The following is a 21,243-nucleotide window of genomic DNA, read 5'->3' as shown; positions in this document are numbered from 1 at the left end:
GGAGACACAATTCAACCCATAACAGTAGGTGTTCAGTAAGCTTATCAGATATGTAGGTCAATAATACTTGAACGTGAGGACCACCTTTTGTCTGTTTTGGGTAGATTCTAAGAGCATCCCATTCTGTCTGAAGATGGTAAGCATGTCAAAAAATCAAATAAGGAAAGCTGGTTAGTGAAGAGAATGAATGTTGCCGATAAGCAGGTACATTATGCAAAGACACATACTACACAATCACATTTGAAAATATTGTCAGGCTGCTCCTTGAAGACCTTTTGAATTAGCTACTTGACTTCCATGAGCCTTGGTTTTCTTAGCTGTGGCTGTCTCAGAGTTCTTTGGATAAATTAACTCGAATGTCATACGTTGTACACGGAGTGATCACACAATTTTTTTTTGGTCCGATCTTCCACACTGCTGGTATCTGAATAAAATTTCTTACCACTAGATGAAATTGTCTCAAATAAGGCAAATTTCTTCCATATTTCCAAAACCCCACTGTCTGCATTGAATCTCCCTTGCTGTTCTGCAAAACCTCTTTCCTAAGTCAGTCTGGCCCTGTTCTACTCCAAAGTATGTGACCTGGTCAACTCAGCATTCAGTCAAGAAGACATCCCTAATATATCACACATTCCTAGCTACAGAAAAAAATAATATTTATGCACTGATCACACATATGTGAAAAATTCAAAGTTCTCTGGTCTCAAGTGTTGCTTTAACTGAGACCCTTGTGTTGGGACAGGGCCAGTAACTGGATGTGGTTTTGGTTTCGTTCCCTCTGAATTTAGTTAAAAACATAGTAATAACCTCAGTAGTACCGTCCTTATGCTAAGTTGAGTTATATTGAATTTGTCAGGCCAATAAAGTTCTTTTTTCTAATGATAGTTTCATTTGCTTAATGTCCACATTCAGCTTTCTTATTCTTCATATAAAAGTTTATGAGATCAGGATGGAGGACACCCACAAATGCATCATGAAGTCAAGCCTATTCATACAGCTAGACCTGTCAGGTTATATAAATGGAAGACTTAGAAAACAGTTTGGTACAATGAAAATATATCTAGAGTTCAAATCCCAGCTAAAACATCAAGGAGCTGGGTGAACTTGGGCACAGCACTGGGTTACCTGAACCTCAGCTTTTCTCCTCTGTTAAATGGATGCGAATGGTATCCATCCCACCTACCTTCCAATATGGCATCTGAGGCTCAAACAGATAATGTGTAAGCACATCCCAGTAACCCTTACATCAGCTAAGCTATTATGAGCCTGGTGATGAGAAGGATGAGCCTCTGTCTTACTCATTTCCTTAAAGTGACCACTTGTTTCCCCTATTTATTTCTTCTATTTCAAGCATTTGAGTTGCTTAAAGTGAAAAGGTAATGCCATCAGTCTGTTTCAAATGATCAGTTCCTTTTCTGTTATTCCTGTTCCCCTTCCTTCCCTCTACTAGCTTCAGCCTGGTTTATGTCATCATTGCATTTACTCTGTGACTTAACCAAAATATTTTATAAGCATTCACTCTGTGCATGCCATTGTGACAAGGCTGAGAACATGGTTCTCAGTAAAAACAGACCTGGGTCTCTGCCCTCAGGGGCTTTACCGTCCATTAGCCTCCAGGTCTGTATCTCAGTCCTGTATGTTGCAGGTCCTGTGGCTCAGAAAATAGCCACATCGCTTTCTTTTACTCCTTTTTCATCAATTCTGCTGCTCTCGTATGAGGTATTTCCTCCCACTGCAACGTTACAACTGGCCTTCCCACACATTGTTTTGCCAACCAAACATTGTTTGATACCACCTGGCTATTTCCTGCTCACCTTCAACTCTCAATTTAGACATATGTTCTGGAAAGGCCCACTTGATAAGCCACAGGGGATAGGTGAGACCCTTCAGCACCTTGTATTTATCTTCTCACGGCACATGACCCATTGCACCACAAATTCCTGGACTGCCTATGTGTCCTGCCAGCCGGAAACTACAGAGGTACCTGGACTATGCCTGTTCTCATCACACTGTAGCCCCCGAACCTAGCCCAGAACCTGCCACCCAGAAGATGCCCAATACTGAGCTACTGAAACAATTGCATGAATATGACACTCTTGCCTATTTGAATAGTTCATCGCCCTTGCTTTCTGGCAGTCTTTCCTAATTTCATTTCTTCCAAGTCCAAGTATAATTCATTTTATGACAGCCTTTTTTTCCAGTTGGCAAACTATTAGAGGCAAAAACTTATGCAATATACCATGAAAGACAAGGTCATATTTTATCATCTTTGCCTGTTGTTGTAACCAGATTAGACATCTTTCTACAAGTGAGGTGAATGCAAGCCAACAGATATTTATCATGTCAAATACCTGATTAGAAAATATGGAAGACAAAGAGGGAAGCGTTAAAGATGAATCCGACAAGTACCTGCCCTAAAGGAGTTTATAATCTTATGAAAGGCCAATGACATCCATAGGAAATTGGGTAATTAAAAATACATTCAAATGTTTGATTCTGTAAATTCATTATAAACTATGTATGGGTAGTACTTTCTGCGTCCTAACTGTACCATGTCTCCTCAAGGTCATGGGATTATATCAGCTGTGCTGAAGCATCCAGCTTTGAGAAGGGCCAAAGAAGTAGAAATGTTGATTTGTGGCACTATAACGTAAACTTTGATGGATAGAAAACTTGGTTTTCATAATGTGGTGCAAGAGGAGATGATTCTGAATCCATCCCTGTGGAAGACAATAGTACCTACTCGTCCCACGGGTTTCTATTTAGAATGCTTACTTTTCCCTTTGCCAGAGTATTTCATAACCTGAAACATCATTCCAAGGAGGAAGGTCAATGATTCTCTTTCTAGCAGCGTGCCTTAATGCCCCCAATATTCCAAATCTAGTGGCAGACCCTTTGTGACATTCTTAGTACAGTGCTTTACTCAGCAACCTCCATGGTGGACTTGGTACCTCTCTAAGCTACTTGGTGCTATCTGTATGGACAGCGACCTCCTCTCTTAAAAGACAATTGCCTCACACCAAATCTATCAATTTTCCATTTTAGAAGCAGGTGGAGAATCCTTTGGATAGCTATGATGGAATAAGTAACAGTGATATCATCCCAAATCATATCTGCAGGGTACCTGTAGGCAAGCTGTTTAAGGGAACAAAATCCATCCTTTTCTTTTTGAGGATTTGGCCAACTGTAGTAGTATCTGCAATGGTGCAAGTCATTGGAATTCATCTTGAATATGAATTTGACACTGATCTTACCCTGGTGGTGGTGGTAGTGGCAGTGAGAACTCTTCTCCCTTCTTTAGAAAGTAGCTAGGTGGGAGAGGAAATGGAGTGTGAAAGTTAAAGTCTGCTCCATATTGAAGCTTTCTTCCATATCCAGGAGGTAAAGAATCCTTATTGAATTATAATTTAAAATGCATTTGTCTGTTCATTCCCTTATGAAAACAGCTTTTGCTAATATTTATTTGCTTGGTCAATTTTCTACTTGTTCATCTGCCCTTCTGTCCGTGTCACTATATTTGTGATAGGGGTAGGCAGCTCCAGCTGTCACTCAAGGGTAGATGACAGTGGCAACTTTGCCATGGTATTGATAACAAGGTACTCACAGCACCTAGACTTATACTGCCCTAACTTCTCATTATGTTTGCAGCAGTGTGGAGTGGTGATCTTACAATGTCGATTTCCCAAGTTTGACAGTGTATTATGTTATGCAAGACCTTACCATTGGGGAAACTGAGTAAAGGGTACATAGGCATTTCCTCTATTTTTTTTCAACTTCCTGCTTTGAGTTCAGAATTGGATTGGTACAAACAGGAGTTTTTCATCATGCACTATTGGAGTGACCTCAGATTATTTGCTTAATCTTTCAAAGCCACCCATCTATAAAATAAAGATAATGATTGTACTACACCATGGGACTGTGGGTTGCATTGAGGGATTACATTTATAGAACATTTAGGGCAGTGGCAAGTACATGTTATGAGCCCTTCTAATTATGTTAGTGTTATTAATCATGTTATAATCACCATTATCATAATTAACCCTATTAATACTCCCTTGGATTCTGAATCTTGGGACAACAGGAACAAAGATTCCATGCCTTTCTGGTAGCCTCTCACTTGGGCTAGAATACTTGAGTGATCTTCCAGAAAATATTTTGTGACTGAATAGTCCCACCTTAGCCCTTACAAGTACCATCCTTCATCTTAGCCAACACAGAGGTCAATCATAGCATATTTTAAAGTACCTCAGTTTTGGAAGAAGATCTGAATTTGAGATCTACGTCTACCATGTCCTAACTTCAAGACCTTGTGCTTTCTTATCTGTGAACTGGGTGTGATAAAAAACAAGTTTATTGAAAATATACCACCTGTCAAGATGGAGTTAAATAGTATATATAAAGAGACTAACATTGTCTGATGCTCAGAAGGACCTCAGTGAATACCAGCTGCTCTGGCTATTACTTTTTATTAATGATTGGAAATAATAATAAGCCATTCACAGCTAATTCACACACAGACAGGTGAATCCCTATGTTGCACGACCTTCCGACAAGAAGTCTTTCGGTATGATGTTGGGATATCCCAGTGGAGAATTTTTTTTAAAATAGTGCAGAAGCAACATTTAATGGGTTGACCTGGTTTTTCAGTGCCCTGAAGTGCCGGGTGAGTCAGAGCATGTCTTAGTACTAGTAAGGATAAAGGGACTAGCTTGGGAATTCATTTTTCACTCAACAAAACTGTTGAATGTGTACATGTGCATTCCACTGTTTGAAATGCTTGAGACAATAGTGATGAGAAAAACAGATAAGGTTCCTGTCCTCATTGAGCTTATAGTCTACTTGGAGACAGACCTTAAAAAATGTACAATATAAAAATATATATAATGTCAAAATCAAAATACACCAAATGTCAAAACTTTGACAAGGGTCTGAAAGGACAAGTCAAGGTCCTCTGTGAACCTGGGGTAATGCTGAGAAAGATGAGAAAATCTATCTTTTTCAGTGCTCAGTGCTGTTGGTTGGGATCTTCACTTGCTCCAGAGGCTGCTAATTTTTTAAGAGACGAGCACATTTCCCTTTAAAATATCACCTCATGAGCAACCATATCAAGGCCCCTGCCTTGCACTAAGTGCCATAAATATTTGATTGTCGCTAACTTTTAAGGAGTTGAGAAAAACAACCTCTACATTGCCTTCTGTGACTCCAAATGGAAAATCAGGAACATTTTGCAAACATGACACCTCGTCATTGCAAGCCTGCCACCCACTCGGCTGGTTTGTATTTCTGGGGCTGGTGTTTGTCAGCCACAGAACAATGGCTTCTGGCCTCTCTCTCTTGCTTCCCTGTTGAGGCCACAGAAGTGAAATAAAACAAATTGCTTTCACTTGAATCTGTGACATGGACCCTTGTTATCTTTGTTGTTTATTTGTTTTTGTGAGTTATGGCCTCGGAGCAATCTCAGAGTTCTTTGTTCAAGATGTGCTGGTCTGTAAGGTGATGTACTTAGGGAAACCAAAGTTTGTATGTTACCTAATTGAGGTCAGATTCGAACACATCTCCAACTGCTTTAGAAAATAGGGCTTAGGAGTCTGACGGATTGGGCTAACCAGAACTTCCCAGTTATGTGAATATGAGGAAGTAACTCCACCTCCCTTAGAGGGGGAAAACCCAATAAAAGTATTGGGTTCTTGTTAGAAGAGGCAATGGAGACAAAGATCCTTTGTTGAGTTTTACATCCTCAGTCCTTAGAACAGTGACTGGTACATAGTGCTCAAGAAAACTTGTCTTATCATTATAATCATCATCTCTAACTTCTTTATCATCACCATCACCACCATCACAATCATCATCATCATCTCCATCTTTAGTTTTGTATGGATTCAGTGGCAGGAGTTAATTCTTCATTAAGACCAGATTAGGTTCAAGTTTTGGTTCTGCTACTTAATTTATTAAATCCCATAGTAGGAAATACTTCTTCACTTGTTTCCAGCCTCAGTTGTCTTATCTTTAAAAGGGAACATAGTGTCTATCTTAAGGGGCTGGTTGTGAGGATTAGAGTGCGTAGCACAGCAGCAAGTGCCTAGTGGGTGAGAACCTGACATACCTTTCCATGTGTGCTCCAGACAGTACACTGCTGGACAAGAAGGACTGCATCCCCCACAAGAGAAAATGTACTCATGGGACTTTGTAGATTAAAAAACACCTTCCTATAGATTTTCTCCCTAAAGTATTCCAAGAGCCTCATTGAGAAGAAGAATATGTATTATTGTTTATAAATAAGGAAATGGAGGCACATGAAGGTTGAATGACTTGCCAATAATCCTACCATTATACTCCTGACTTCTGAACATTTGACTTTGACTCGATAGCCACAGTACTAGTAAAAGGTTAAATGGTAATGAACGTTGGAAATTACTAGCGTAGTGTTTTTAATTTTACGTATTTTACTGCATTCCATAAAAGATTTTACATTGCAACCCAATTCACCCACATAAAAGTTTCATGAAACAATACTAACTCTTACCATTTTATTCCATTCCATTCTTTCCCAGCGTGGGATAGTTTATTTCATTTAAAGAATGTTGGCTTGATAATTCCCTACATGGATTTTATAGCCCAAGGGATCACACCTATAATTTGAAAAACGCAGAACACTTTCCCCCAGGACTGTGTGGTAGAATGACCTGGTAGCTCTAATGCCCACGCCTGCATCCCACCCTCGGAGATTCGAAGGCAGTGGGTCTGGGGTGGAGTCCCAAGGTCTATTTTTTTTTTTTAATAAGAATACCCCCAAGTGACTCCGATGGTCCACTGGCCAAGGACCAGTGTCCTATTGCATCTCCCTAATTATCATCCCCTAAAATGCTTGTGTCTATCTGGTGGTTTGTTGGTTGGGGTTTTTGTTTTGAATATTTTCTCCATCACTCTCCAGAACATACTTCACCAGGGAATTTATCTGCCTTGATCTCATCCCCCTTTCCCGGGTTGAAGGACAGAAGCTTGGCTTTGGAGTTATCTGTGAGCACAGTGAGCTTTGGGAGAGGAAAGGGCCTGATCCTCTGTGGTTACACAGCTCTGAGATGGGCCCGACTCGTCCCTGTAAGGAACCTACATGGGCTGCTTATTTTAATTCTGCATTAGATGTTTCCCAGGAGTGTGATTAGAAATGGAAATGGAAGGATGGCACAAATACTGTTGATCCAGATTTTCTTTCCAACCCTGGGGAGCTGGGAATTAAAAAAAAAAAAAAATCACCCAGGGGCTACCTGAACTAGTGACAGACCAGCAGGAAGGTTGAATTCTTCTAGGCAGCCTCTCCCGCCCTCACCCCCTCCTCTGTTATACAATTTAATTACACGTTTAATCACTTCAGAAACCCCATCCATTCCCTCCAGTGTAGCGAGATCTCTCCTCTTCTTAGCAAGGCGTCTCGGTGATAAGCAGCTGTCCACTGGAAGGGGTGGATGGGACTCTTGAAACTCTTCCCCCGGCGAGCAAGAAAGACATGGCCAAATAAAAACTGAAATTGTTTTGACATTTCACTCTGGTTGTTGTAGTTTTAATAATAAAGAAAGAACAAAGTATTTGTAGCTTTAAATAAAGAGGCAGCATTTGGCATTGATGCAGCATTTGGCATTGAAATCACTGGGGATTTTTTTGTACGCGGTTTTGTTGTTGCTCGTTTGAAAGAGAAGGGAAAAATGAGCTATGAGGAGGAAAAGTTCAAGAAAAGGAGAAAGCAAGACCCCTGCACTTGTCCTTCATGGCATTGATCACCACTGCGATTTTGAGATCATCTGTGAGTTCCTTTCTTGAGAGCCTGCTGCCTGTCTTGACTACACAGTCCACAGGGACAAAGGTGGTCTTAAGTTTTGCCCACCGTGTGACTGAATGTGATGAATGAATCTGTTTATACAACGCGTACTATAAGCCAAGCCCTGTGTGTGTGTGTGTTTTGTTCTGATTTGGTTTTTATTTTCATCCTCGCAATCACGCTGTGAAGTCGCTCCTCATGATCCCTACTAAACAGAAGCCGAAACTGGAGCCCAGAGCATCACATCTACTTACCTGAGGTCACACAGCTAGTCTGCAAAGGAGCCGGGCTTCCAAATCTTCCAAACCATTGCCAGTTAGGGTGTTTTAAGATTACATTTACCAATTAACGATGCAGCGTCATTATAAATTCATCCCCTGTGTTCTCAGGGCATCTCTTTAAATTTCCCCATCCCCATACCGCTGTCTCTGAGCTCTTTCTTCATCCTGCCTCCGTCTCTTCCCCTGCTACCCTCGGCACCCCCACCCCATCTTAAAAATACAAAACAAAACAGGATAGTAAGCAAGCTCCCCGGTGGATTTCATAACTTTGCATACCATATATTTAGTTTAGTAATGATAAATTCCAGCTCCAGGCAATGCATAGGATAGCATTTCTAATGTTTTTTAAACAGCTATTAATGTAGGCGAGCGCTGTGTGTGTGTGTGTGTGTGTGTGTGTGTGTGTGTGGTGTTTCCTACCTCCTCTATATAATCATCTGCTCAGTGTGCACCCTGAAACTGAGAACAGGAGCCAGAGGAGGGGCGAGCCGTGATTGATGGGCCAGGCCTCGCTGGCGGAAAGAGTCCCATCTGGGGTTGGTTTTGGGAGCAGTCAGATGTTGAGGGGGAGGTCAGCCAGGCGGCCTCAGCTCCCCTCCCTCGACATCCACACGTTGCACCGAGCGCACACCCTCGCTCGTAACTGAGGCTCGCTTTGGGCAGATGCTCTGTGGTGTGGGGCTAGAGCAGCTGCTAAGTTTATGGAGGAGCAAGGAAGCAGGATGGTGCAGCAGGTATTTTTCCCGATTTTTATATTACACGCGAAATTGTGATTTGAATGAAGCTGAAGCCTTTCCTCGCGTTAAGGCTCTGGTGCTCTCTGCGATCCGTGTACTCTGCTCCTTGAATCTGTGGGGTGGGGTGGGAGCGGGGGGAGGAGAGGGTTTCAGCCAAGTGTGTGTGCATGTGTGTGTGTGTGCGCGTGTCTGGGTGTGCGCGCGCGCGTGTGCTTTCTGCTTGATGTGTCTCACTGAGCTGGTCTCGGAACCAGCAGGTTAATGGTGTAATTTTGCATTTTCTTCTTTGTCTCTGTGCCTCCGGGGGCACGATACAGCTTAGCTCTTTCCACTCAGGCACTGGAGCCTTTCTCTGAATATGCGCAATTTCTTGCCAGAGAAGTAGAACAGACCACGCTACAAAACTCAAGTCAAGCAGTCAGCAAGATAGAAAATTGCAGGCAACCCAAGAAGGGAGGTTGTCCTCCAGGGGTCCCTGTTGGGGGAGGTCCCTGCCTCCCCACGAGGGGCTGCTTTTGTGTTTTGGGGGGGCCATGTGGACAGAACCCCAGGTGTATCAGGGCCAGACAATCCCTGGGCATGGCTTCATTACAAGGACTGCGTTTAGGCCGGAAGGGGTTTTCGGGGCCAGACACGGACAGGGGACAAATCAATTCCAGCAGCAGAAGGGGGACAGATGATGATTCAAGAAGTTGGACTACGAAAGCTGGGGAAACACACTCACATACACAGGGGGGGATAAAAAGGCTTCGTTATTTGAAAGTCCACCCTGGCAGCTCTGAGAGACGCTTGCCCCCTCCCGTGAAAAGTCTGGGGTTCCGTGGAAAAGAACATCCCCGCTTTGTGCTTTGCCACGTAAAGACTATTTCTCAGTTGAAATGTGGTTTGCATTAGGTTTGGGGCCAAAATATTTTGCACAGTCTGATGGGCTGCCACCCTTTGTTCTCTTATTACTTTCTTAAAAAACTACTTTATTGAATAAACCACTTGGGGCAATGGATTGAGAGAGAAGGGAGATGCCTGGCTGGGTAGGAGTGGGGGGGCCCTCTCGTCATCTCTCGGGCTCTGTCTCCTGAGCCCACCTCGGAGAGGAAACGGAAGGTGCAGGCTGTTTCAGTGTCCGAAGCGATCGTCCCGTGTTGGAAGACTGCCTCTCCGAACGTCTGCATGCGGTAGAGCCAGCACGCTATGCTAATAGTCAGATTACGGTGTTTGTCTTAAAATAGCAATAATATCCTGGCTATTTCATGCTTCAGTAAAATATTTAAATTGAAATGGCATTTTTTTTCCTTTGGTGACTCAGACTTGGTTGCATTTTAATAATCCTCTTGCTGTCGGTAACCCGAGTCTGAGCTACCATTGGGGTGTCTTGGGTAATCATGGGGTCCCACATCATCTTGCCAATGTTGAGGTACTCCTCTGATTGAGGCTTGTGGTATGAGGACAAGGAAGTTTCCTCTACATTCCTAATAACTGTTCTCTATTTCAAGTCTCTATCCAGTTCTGCAGCGGCAAGAGTGGACGTGAAAACATAAGGTCTCTGCATTTTGAAAAAAAAAAAAAATCTTTTGTGTATTTATCAGCAACCCAGGAAAGTCCGGGCACTGAACATCTGAAGTTAGGTCTGCAGATCTCTTGCAGCACTTGCTCAGTGATGTGGGGGTTCTGTGCAAAGCAGAAACACCCTCCTCACCACCTCGGGACACCCACAAGCACCCTGACTCAGTAGATATCAGAATCCCTGTGATCATCCCACTTATTTAGGGAAAGGTGGGGGTTTGGCATTGGAGTAGAAGCAAGAAGGCAGCTTCTACAAATGAGGGAATGTCTAGCCAGAATGCTCCAAATAATTTTTGTCTGTCACTGTCACCTACGTGAAGTTGGCTTCAGCTCTCAACCAGGAGCCTGTGCACGTGCCCAAGATCTGCCCTGACCTGGAGTCCCAAAGGTGCCCTTAATGCAGATATATTTTTCCAGAAAATATCCTTGGGCCAAGCTAAGAATCCAGAAACATCACTAGGGAGGAAACAAAGACATCTCTGAAACCATTTGAGGGTGAAAAATAATTCTATAGGAAGTACAATGATCTTAATTAAATATTAGCTGTAATTAGCCCAAAGTGCAAATGTTGGGAATATTAATTAGGGTCTCTCTGGAACGGCTGTCAGTGTTAATAAGTAGCTGTGGGGGGTCCCACTAACATCTGTTTGAGGACTTTGGGAGCAGGAGTGCCATCCAGAGCCCCACGGACCTGAATGTACCTGTGGGCTCCTTGGTGACCATGGACACAATCCCTAGAGCTTGGTGCCCTGAGTTTGCCAAAATGGCCCAAGTTTGGTAGAGGTTGGTGGTTTGTCCCCAGTTGGCCCTTGCCTTTCCTAGGACAGCCTCAGAACCTTGTGAAGCTAGGCCCTGGGCTTGAGGTGGCACAGGTTTTCCAGGCTTCTGCTCTAACACATACCAAGGGCTAGTCTGGCTAATGGAACACTGGTATTTCTGCATCAAGTACCCCAGCACCTGACCCCCCTCCCCGGTAGGGTGTAACACACCACCACATGGGTAGCGGGTCTTGAGGCCATGGTGTGTGCACAACTGAGAGAGGTTTCTTTACTTCAAAATGGGAACAGACCTTTCCACCAGGTGATAGTCTTGCCAGATGAGAGACGCCTGGGTGTCAATTCAGCTCCTGGCTTCCCTAAGAGCTACCTGTTGCTGTGATTTTGCACAATCATTTCCTAGTTCTGGACTGCAGCAAAGCAACATGGGATGAAAAGCCAATGCATGCATAGTGGGGATCCTAGGTCTTGGCCCTACCAACGTTTGGGGATAGGTAATCCTGTGTGGTGGGCACTGTCCACGCACCGTAGGGTATTTAGCACCATCCTTGGCCTCTCCCTGCTAGATATTCGCAGCAACCCTTCACCCCACTAGTAACAACCAAAAGTGTCTACACACATTGTCAGATATCCCCAGGGAAGCAGTCACCTTGTATAAGAAGTACTGTAGCAAAGCCCCCAGCACAATGCCTGGCACCTTTCAGGCCTGAGAAGAAGGCCGCATCACTCAGTGTGCCTTCTGAGCACTGGTGAGAAGAAGGCATCCCTCTCACATGAGCTTGCAAGCCTGAGGCTGTCATGGATCCTCCCCTCAGCAGCCCACTGTGTTGGGTCTAAAGCCTGTGTGTGTGCATGCGTTGCTTACAGCGCACAGGTGCAGAGATGGAAAGCACATACAACCCGAAGAAGACTTTGACCCCTCCATTGGGCACCATCCCCGACACTGCCCATCCGCAAGTTCGGCTGAGCTTCCCTCCTTGGTTTAGGGAAGAATGCAACTACTGCCAACTTTATTTCCTGCCCAAACTATTTACACACTGGTGGCTTCTTACATGACGTCTCCATATTTAGTGATAACTTTGCCACCTTGATTAAAATACTTTTTCTGCAAAATGGTTAAACAGTTTAGGTTTTGTGGGTCTCTCACAACTGCTCAAATATGTCATTATAGCACGATGAGCATGGCTGTGTCTCAATAAAACTTTATTTATAAACAACCAGTGGACCAGATTTGCCCCATGGGTCACTTGCCAACCCCCCCTATGTCCTGTTGTGAGGTTAAGCTTCTCAGAGCCCAGAGTTTGTTATTCAGGTATGCATTCATTTAGCAAGTACTTGTAAATGCCCACTTTGCAGCTAGCATGTCGCAGGACACTGGAAATGGAACGGAGAACGTGACACAGTCCCCAGCCGTGAGGACTCTCCCAGATAAATAAGCAGGCAGTGGCAGTGCTAGGAGTTATGTGACATGTGGCCACAGGCTATGATGGAGCATAGAGGACACAGAGTGGGCCTAGAGTCAAGGAAGGCTTGCTGGCAGACTTGGCCTGGGACCTGAAAGGACAATCAAGACTAGGAAGTGGAGAGGGTTTTTGAGGCAGAGAGGCAGTGAATGGCTAGACGTGATGGGTGTTTAGAGTACAGAGTGACTGTTGGCTTCCTGAGGGCAGGCCTCTCTCCTTGTGATGCAGAGAGCCCACATTCTAACAGAAATCCCTATGGGGGACAGGTCACTCTTCCTGAGATTGTTCTGCTGTGTGGAAAGGCCACATGGGCCTGTGTATCCCCATAAAAGTGCCTTCTGCTGGAGGTAGAGGAAGGAAAGCTGTTTCTCTGTGTGACCATCTCTCCGTTGTTGCTTATGGGATCATTTCACGCTCCCCTATGGGGCCACACCTGGAGTTTTCACAAGGCTGGCTTTTAATTCAAAGATACTCCAGATCAAAGGTGGGGGCTACTGAAACAGACCTTTGGGCAGAGGTAGAATCTGACACAATGAATTTCCCTCTGGAGGGTTCTCAGGGTCCCAAAGCTTCTGGGGCTTCCCATCAGCCAGAAAGAAGTGGCCCCACGTGGAATTTGTGCATGGAGGGATATGTTCCTTGAGCAGCCCTGGAGAAGAGAGGCTGCTAGTCGGCTGATAGACGGGAGAGGATGTTTTTGTTCTTACTGGTCCAGACTCTTTTGGTTGTAAGTAACAGAAAAAACTATCTTACGCAAAATGAGGCATTTACTGAGTCCTATAAGGAAAACAAACGGTGGTGCTATTAACTGCAGGTAATGCTGGATCCAAGGCCTCACATGATGTCACTGGGACTCAGTTGACCTGTTTCTCAATTTCTGGGCTCTGTTTCCCTCTGGGTTGGCTTGTGCCCTAGGTGGGTCCCTTTCAAGTGGCAGTTGCTGGCAGCTCCAGGGCTGCATTATTTTTACAGCTGCCAATCCCAGAGGAAAGAGGGCTTCTCCCCTAAGCTCCAGGGAAGCTCCAGGATTAAGCCTCCTTGGCATAACTGGAGGTTAACTCACTAACTGGCTTAGGTGGATGGGCATGAGCCCATGTCCCCGGGACTGTGACCATGGAACCCTCTGATTAGCCAGGGTCATGTGACTGTGTCTGGAGGTCACCTGAGACAGGGCCTGGCCCCATCTTCACTCTGTGGGCTGAGAGTGGAAGTGTCCCCTAGAAGGAAACCAGGTGTTACTCCTGAAGAAAAGACCAATACACACGAAGCAGCAATGGCAGTGAGTGTCCCCTGGGGCTTCCCGAGGATGGTCAGGGTTCACCTCCCACGGGCAGGGATCCAGCCACGCACAGACTCTGCACAGCCCCAAACGCGAGGAAAAGATGTTAGACAGAAAGCAAGCAATGGCTGTGCATTTCTGCTTCCAATGGCACAGACATTTGGAGACATTCGTCTGGGGGAGGAAAGGGCGTGATGGGAATGTTTTCACTTGTAAAATGTTTTAAACTTATCCTAAGCTTAGTTCTCTTCAAAGTGTCATCTTTAACATTCTAATTAAGGGCCCTTCTAAACAAATGCACAAGCGCTGCGCGCGCGGCTCCAAGAATAAACTTTATTTTATTTTTTTATTTTTTTGGTCCCTTCTCTGTCATAATGTTGTTGCTGCACTCAGGTTGCTTTAGCTGGAGAGGCTCTCGAATGTTGGTGGCGGGGACCAAGGAGACGTGAGCTTTTCTGACATTTTTTTGCCCTGGTATCATTCTATGAGGGCTGAAGTCACATCTAATTGACCACAGACAATGGGAGAGGCAGCTATTTGGTGTGCTTAATTGCTATGCTTCTCTCTCTCTCTCTGTGTGCAAAATCGCATTTCTTGAGACCATGAAAAATTTGGACCTCTGGGTTACAGTTTCTGGTGCACTTTGCGTGTGTGCATGTGTGTGTGTGTGTGTGTGTGTGTGTGTGTGCAGGGTAGTAGAGTTAGGAGGATACAGGTGGGGGAATAGAGAGAGATGGATGTTTCCTGAAATGGAAGCATTTGAATTCAGGGTTGGGTTTTTTTTTTTTTTTTGCTTTTTTTTTTTAATTCCTTTGACTTGACTGTAATGATCACACTGCATGTTTTGCCTAGGTTGCCTAGACTGGAAGGGTGAATTGTTACATAATACTCTGTGCTTATAAAAAAAAAATAATAATAAGGCAGGGGGCAAGGGGAGGCATTGACTAATGAGGTTAAGGCCAGCATTTTGTAACGATACTTAAAATGGTGAACACAGAATCACAGAGTGCCATCTTTGTCCAAATTAGGTCTTGAATTTCCATTGGCTGCTTCATTATTGGCGCTGGGAACATTTACACACACACACACACACACACACACACACTGTGACCATTAAAGGGACCCCCCCATCCTATTATGTGAGCCAAGTCACATAAAACTTTGATTAAATTCAAATGCTTAGATGAATTGTCTCTCCTCTCAAGAACACACACGTTCAATTTAATCTCTCTTGGCATTTTAAGTATCAAATCAAGGCTCTGCTGTCACTGGAGACAACTACATGCTCACATGTTCCAAAATGGGAATGAAATATGGAGAATCTGCCAGAGAAATCTAATCGGGCAGAGCGCAGGCCCTCCCAGTCTTTGGCTATGGGGCTGGAAGGCTTGGGGGGAAAGTGAGGCCCCTTCCTGAGCCTCGGTTTCTGCATCTGCGCAATGGGTTATGCCTGTATCCATGTGGAGCACAGATACATTCCCCCTGAGGGCTGCTGAGGATGGAGTGGGATGCGTCCCAGTAGGGCTCCTGGCACAGTGGGGGCACCTGTGCACCTGCACACCTGTGCACCTGTGCCACCTGCACAGCATCGGGGGAGCGCTCATCCTCGGGCCCTGGGGAAGGGGTCTGCTCACAGGGTTCTCATGCTCTCTCTCTCTCTCTCTCCCCCTATCCCCCTTTTGATTTTTTTTCCTTTTTAGGGTAATCAAGAAGCAGCAGCTGCCCCGGACACAATGGCTCAGCCTTACGCGTCGGCCCAGTTTGCACCCCCCCAGAACGGCATCCCCGCGGAGTACACGGCCCCTCACCCCCACCCCGCTCCGGAGTACACGGGCCAGACCACCGTCCCCGAGCACACGTTAAACCTGTACCCTCCCGCCCAGACACACTCGGAGCAGAGCGCCGCGGACACCAGCGCGCAGACCGTGTCCGGCACCGCCACAGTAAGTGGGTGTGGGCCCAGGTGGGTGGCTGCGGGGTGCACCCCACCCCACAGGGCTCCTGGGGCCTGGCAGCCCCCAAGGCCACAAAGTCCACCTGCCTAGAGGCCTCTGCCCCGTTACCTGCTTAAATCCACACATCTCTCCCCAGCCGCCTTTATTCCAAAAAGGGAAGCTTTCAACTAAATGCTCTTGCTGTTGCCCTGCCTTCTCTGGAAGGGTGTCCTCTCTCGGTAGAATCATACATGATGTGATTTTGACAGCTTTGTGGAGGTGTAATTTGTATACCAGAAATTCACCTTTTTTTTTTTTTTTTGGTGTACAATTCACTGATTTCTAATAGACTTGCAGACTTGTGTAACCCAAGGACATCATCTAATTTTGGAATATTTCCATCCTCCAGAAGGAAACCCCATGCCCCTTTGTAGCTCCTCCCCAGCCCAACGCTTGTCCTCTTCAGCTTCTCCAGCTTTCTTCATTCCTTTGAGATTTACCTGTGCTGTTCTGTGTTTTGAGGGAGCCATAGGGTGAGCAAAGCCTGGGCTACAAAGGGGCAGCACCAGAGAATTTTACAGGGTCACGGAATGTTCTGTATTTTGATGGTGGCTGTTTATACTACTTTGTGCACCGAAAAGGGTCTATTTCATTGCATGTAAATGCTTTGAGTGGAATAAAAACAAGCAAACAAATGAAAAAGAAACATTTTATCACCACCATAAATTAAAAACTTGCATTGTTGGCTATTAATCAAAGATAAGCCTAAACAAAAATAATTATTAAAATTAAACACTTGCTTGTCTGTGCGTGGCCTGAAATAACCATGCATACCACAAGATGTATATGTTCATTTGAGACGCCTTGTTCTGTGGAATTCTTTAGATGTCTGGGTACACCAAGCCTCTAGTCTAGAACATTTTGCAGTAGAAAGCACTCGTGCCTCTTTCTCCTGCCCCCAGGCCTCCGAAAAACCAGTATTTGTGAAGGAATTTCACGGTTTGCAGCAGGAAATTATTTCTGGGACCTCAAAGTAACCATTTACTGCTTTGCTACCTGGTACTTCATTTCGAGGTCGGGTTTGGAGATTTTTAAAAAATAACATACATTCTAACATGGTCTATTGCCTATCTCCCCTTTTTTTTATTATGGCAAAATATCTATATGATATGGAATTTGCCATTTCGACCATTATTTTAATGTATATAACTCAGTAGGATTGAGAAGATTCACAGTTCAATGCAACCATCACCATCTCTAGTTCCAGAACATTTTCATAGCCCCAAAAGGAAACCCCATACCCATTACAGAAACACTTCCCATTCCTACAAATGCACTTTCTATCTGTATGGATTTGCCCATTCTAGATATTTCTTTAAAATGGGATAACCTTTTGCAGCTGGCTTCCTTCACTTAACACAATGTTTTCAGGGTTTCTTCACACTGTAGCATGTATCACTACTTAGTTCCTTTTTATGACTGAATACTATTCCATCACATGGCTATGCCACTTATTTGTCCATCTATTCACTGACGGACATTTGGGTTGTTTCCACCTCTGAGTTTTGTGAGTAGTGTTGCTCCTGCCTATTTATATCTGGCTGTTCAGACTTGGGGACAAGTCTATTAAATGGGTTTGCTGGTCTACCAGTTGTCTGTTATTGGCTGTGTTAACCTACAAGGTTGGTGTTTATTTAGTTTTGGTCATTTTGTGACAGTCAATGTTGGTAGGGCTTCAGAAGGTTACTTTAGGACTGAAAATGATATATAATAATGTCTAATCAGACTTTATCTCTTAAGCCTCAGTATGTGCCATTTCTATTGACCTGCTGTGGAAGATTCATTTATTCATGCATATTTTTAAGCATCTGCTGTGGCCAGGACTTATTCTAGGCGACGTGGCTGAACTGAACAGAAATGATCCTTTCCCTCTTATGACTTAGTTTGAGAGTCAGAGAGTGAACATGTGTCAATCAAACAGCTGTATGAACACAAACTGTGATACATGCTCTCAAGGAAAAGGCAGCCACCGTGGAGGATTAAGAAGTGCGGGGGTACTGCCTGCAGATGAATAGTCTGGGACTCTTTCTTTAAGAAGATGATATTTAAGATGACAAGATAAACTTTCTAGGCAGAAGGAATACCAAGGTCAAGGTCCCAAGGTTGAAAAGATCTGGGATTGTTCAAAGAACTAAAGAGAGTCCAGTAATATGTCTGAGGCACATGAAGAAGGTCCGGGGGTACAGTGGCAAAGGATGAAATGGGAACAATGATAAGGGATCATATCCTGCAGGCCTCGTGGGTCTGGTAAGTGGGTGGAATTCCACATTAGGAACAAGAGGGAGCCATTGAAAAAGTTTAAGCTGGAAGAGTTATAAAATGAAATTTTAAAAGGAAGGGTTAATGATGCGTACCTAAAAGGAAATCTTAATCCAGTTGTGATGCTCAACATTCTTCTCTCACAAAACAACAACAACAACAACAACTCTTTAGAGATCAACACAAATTTAAACAGGGTTTTGGGTGTCCGTGGTACCCAAGGCTCTGCGATGCCATGAAACGGTGAGCAGATATGCTTTATTTTCTTAGAGAGATTTTTGGTCTGCAAGAGAATATAGGGTATGTGTTCTGTTATTATTGTAATGTGATAAGCTCCCGTGCATGGATTTTTAAGGCTTTAGTGTATTTCGATGATGGAAGAAACACTTGCTGAGGGATGTGCCTCAACACCATAGTTGAGGGGATATAGATTTCATAGTCTTCTGGTTGCTGCTAGTAATAGAAAATTCAACAGTAAATGTATCAGCTTCTACAACAGTCTCAAAGGAGGGCTGACTTTAGACACAGCTTGGTGTGCAGAATACGCATGTCAGGTTCTAACAGGATCCATCTCTGGCTCTTCTTCCTCTCACTCACCTCCATTCTCTAGTTTTGTGTGATGGTCCCTGCAAATTCAGGCTCCTGATATCATGCCAGATGCATAGGGAAAGACTCTTGGATTAGTCCCATGCAGACAAGACCGGGGAACCACTCTCTCTCCAGGGTTTGCACGGTGTTGTATCTGTTCAGTGGCTAAGGCTGAGAGCCCTGGAGCCACTGAGGAGCCCCATATCCAAATGTAGAGACCAAGGGCAAGTTCCATCAGAGTCTTTGACAATGTGCTCTGGATCTTCTCACTAAAGGTATTAAACAGCCAGAAACTGGTCAGAGCGAAGGGTAAGCCATTTGTATGGAGAGGCTTGAATAGATTTGCCAAGCATAGGGAATGGAGAGAAGGGGAGGCAGATTGCTGAAAAACTCACATGCGGGCAAGGTTTGGAAGGCAAGGAGCTGCTGAGTGAGACGTGAATGGAATCTCCAGACTGGAGGTTGAACAGGAAGAGTGTTGTCAGGGCAGCCTGACAGGTGTAACCCCAGAAGATATTATCAAAGCGGGCATCACTGGAGACAGGGAGAAGGCAGTACACCTAGACTGTTGGGGAGAGATGCCAGGGGGCCAGGACTTGAGACACAAGTGGGAATGATTGGGGTTGGATGCACTACTGCCATCATAAACACTTGCAGTCAAGAGAGAGAGAAAAGATAGTGACCGAGGAGCATAAGAGTCCAGAGGAAGCAGTTTGCACAAGAAGGGATTTGGGTTCCTATTTTATGCCAAGCAGAAGGCACCCATGGGAGCAGGTGGAGGGACAGGGATTGATGATTTAGGAGAGAAGGTGACTAGGGATGTATACCCAGAGCACGTAGTCTAGGAAAGGAGAAGCAATATTCTATTTTTTTACAGCTTTATTACTATGTAATTGACACACAATAACCCATGTGTATTTAGTGTGTACAATTTGGTGAGTGTTGACATATGAACAGATGCTGTAACCAACATACCCATCACCCCCAAAGATTTCTCATAGCCCTCTACAGTCTTTCCTCCCTGTCCTCTAACTCAGTCTCTGGGTGCAAGGGGGCTGCCCCACAGATTTGCTTCTTTCACTATAGCTTAGTTTTTAGTTTCTAGAATTTTACAGTTACAAAACCAAACATTATGTATTCTTTTCACCTGGCTTCTTTCCCTCAGCATCATTGCTTTTAGGTTCACCTGACTTGTTCAACAAATCAGTAGTTCACTTCTTTTCATTGCCGGATAGGAAACTATTGAGTAGATGTGCCACAATTTGTAGATGTGCCACAATTTGTTGATCTGTTTACTCGTGGGTGGGCATTTGGGTTGTTTTGAGCTTTTGGCCACTACAAATAAGGCTCCTATGAAATTTGGGGGACATTTCAGTTTTGAAGCAGAAGAAAAGGGTCTTGGCCCATTTGGGTGGTTGTAGCAGAATCCCACAGACTGACTCACAAACAGCAGAACTGTGTTGCTCACAGATCTGGAGGCTGTAAGTCGCATGAGGGCCCCTTCCTGGATATTAGCTGGTGCTTTCTCACCGTGTCCCCACATGGCAGGAAAGGCAAGGGAGCATTCTGGGTCTTTTTTTATAGGAACACTAGTCCCATTCATGAGGTCTTCTGCCCATGACCCCAACACCCCCAAAGCCCTCCACCTCCTAACACCATCACTGGGGCTTTAGGATTCCAGCATGGGGATGGGGGGAGGCACAAACATCCAGACCACAGCAAGAAGGAGGAGTGAATGAATGTGTGAGGAGACAGAAATCTCAAAGTCAGGAAATATTGTGAGGAGCTACTTCTCTGTTGCCTTCATGTTCTCAGTGATGGGGTCACCATCATCAGCTGACAGAGAGGAGCAGAGGGGTTTGGGAGCAGTAGAATGATTTCTGAAATTGGACAAACATGCCAAGAATCTGGCTCAGATGATTCCTAAAGGTATTTGAGGGGTAATGAGTGCCTCTCTGAGCTGGGAAAGTGTGAATTTGTAGAGCGTTGTTTAGCCAACCCCTTTGTCTTCTCCAGTGACACTTGGGTGACACTTGCCATCCCAGGAAGTTTCAAAGGAAGGGGAACCATTCTAAACTGAAGCAGGGGGCTTGCATGACATCGGAAGGGTGCAAGAACGTAGAAGAAGCCATCTTGTTTTCTCCTACAAATGCTTCCAGGTGTATGCTTTTCTCTCTTGGCCAAGAAGGAAGGTGCTTCTTTAGTCCATGACCTACTTTCCAGTTGTACTTTCCTGACCTGACCGAGCAGAACATGGTCTATGACAAGTGTGCTTCCAACTGTCTCTGCATCTTCATGCATTTAACCAAGCAGACCTTCCCTTCGCTCCAGGTTCTGCATTAACCCAAGGAAGGAATTTAACTTCCAAGTGGGTCAGACCCATGTTGTCCCCACCCTGGAATGCATGGGCCTCTATTAGCACACCTGCTACTCTGCATCGGGTAGTGTTGTGCCTGGAGTTACCCTAATTGTCCTTCGTGCACGGTTCTTACT

The 21,243-nt window shown here is 44.7% G+C and overlaps 1 protein-coding gene across 50 annotated transcripts in view; it reads left to right on the top strand.

Annotated features, from left to right (window-relative positions):
• RBFOX1 (RNA binding fox-1 homolog 1) overlaps positions 1-21,243 on the top strand; it is a 2,027,925-nt gene that overhangs the window by 1,835,523 nt on the left and 171,159 nt on the right. For 45 of the 50 annotated variants that reach the window (XR_012000653.1, XR_012000654.1, XR_012000652.1 and 42 more), the window contains one exon: positions 15,610-15,852. Coding sequence is in view for 47 of the 50 variants with exons in the window: in XM_072753902.1 (XP_072610003.1) it covers positions 15,610-15,852 (243 nt within the window). In the remaining 3 variants the exon portion in view is untranslated. Of the gene's footprint in view, positions 1-8,549; positions 8,829-15,609; positions 15,853-21,243 lie in introns of those variants that run through there. The other 5 variants (XM_072753922.1, XM_072753921.1, XM_072753932.1 and 2 more) reach the window with 2 other exon arrangements.

This window comes from Vulpes vulpes, chromosome 3 (assembly GCF_048418805.1).
Source record: "Vulpes vulpes isolate BD-2025 chromosome 3, VulVul3, whole genome shotgun sequence".
Classification (NCBI taxonomy): domain Eukaryota; kingdom Metazoa; phylum Chordata; class Mammalia; order Carnivora; family Canidae; genus Vulpes; species Vulpes vulpes.
The sequence above is the reverse complement of the archived record's forward strand: the minus strand, read 5'-3'. Positions and strand labels throughout refer to the sequence as shown.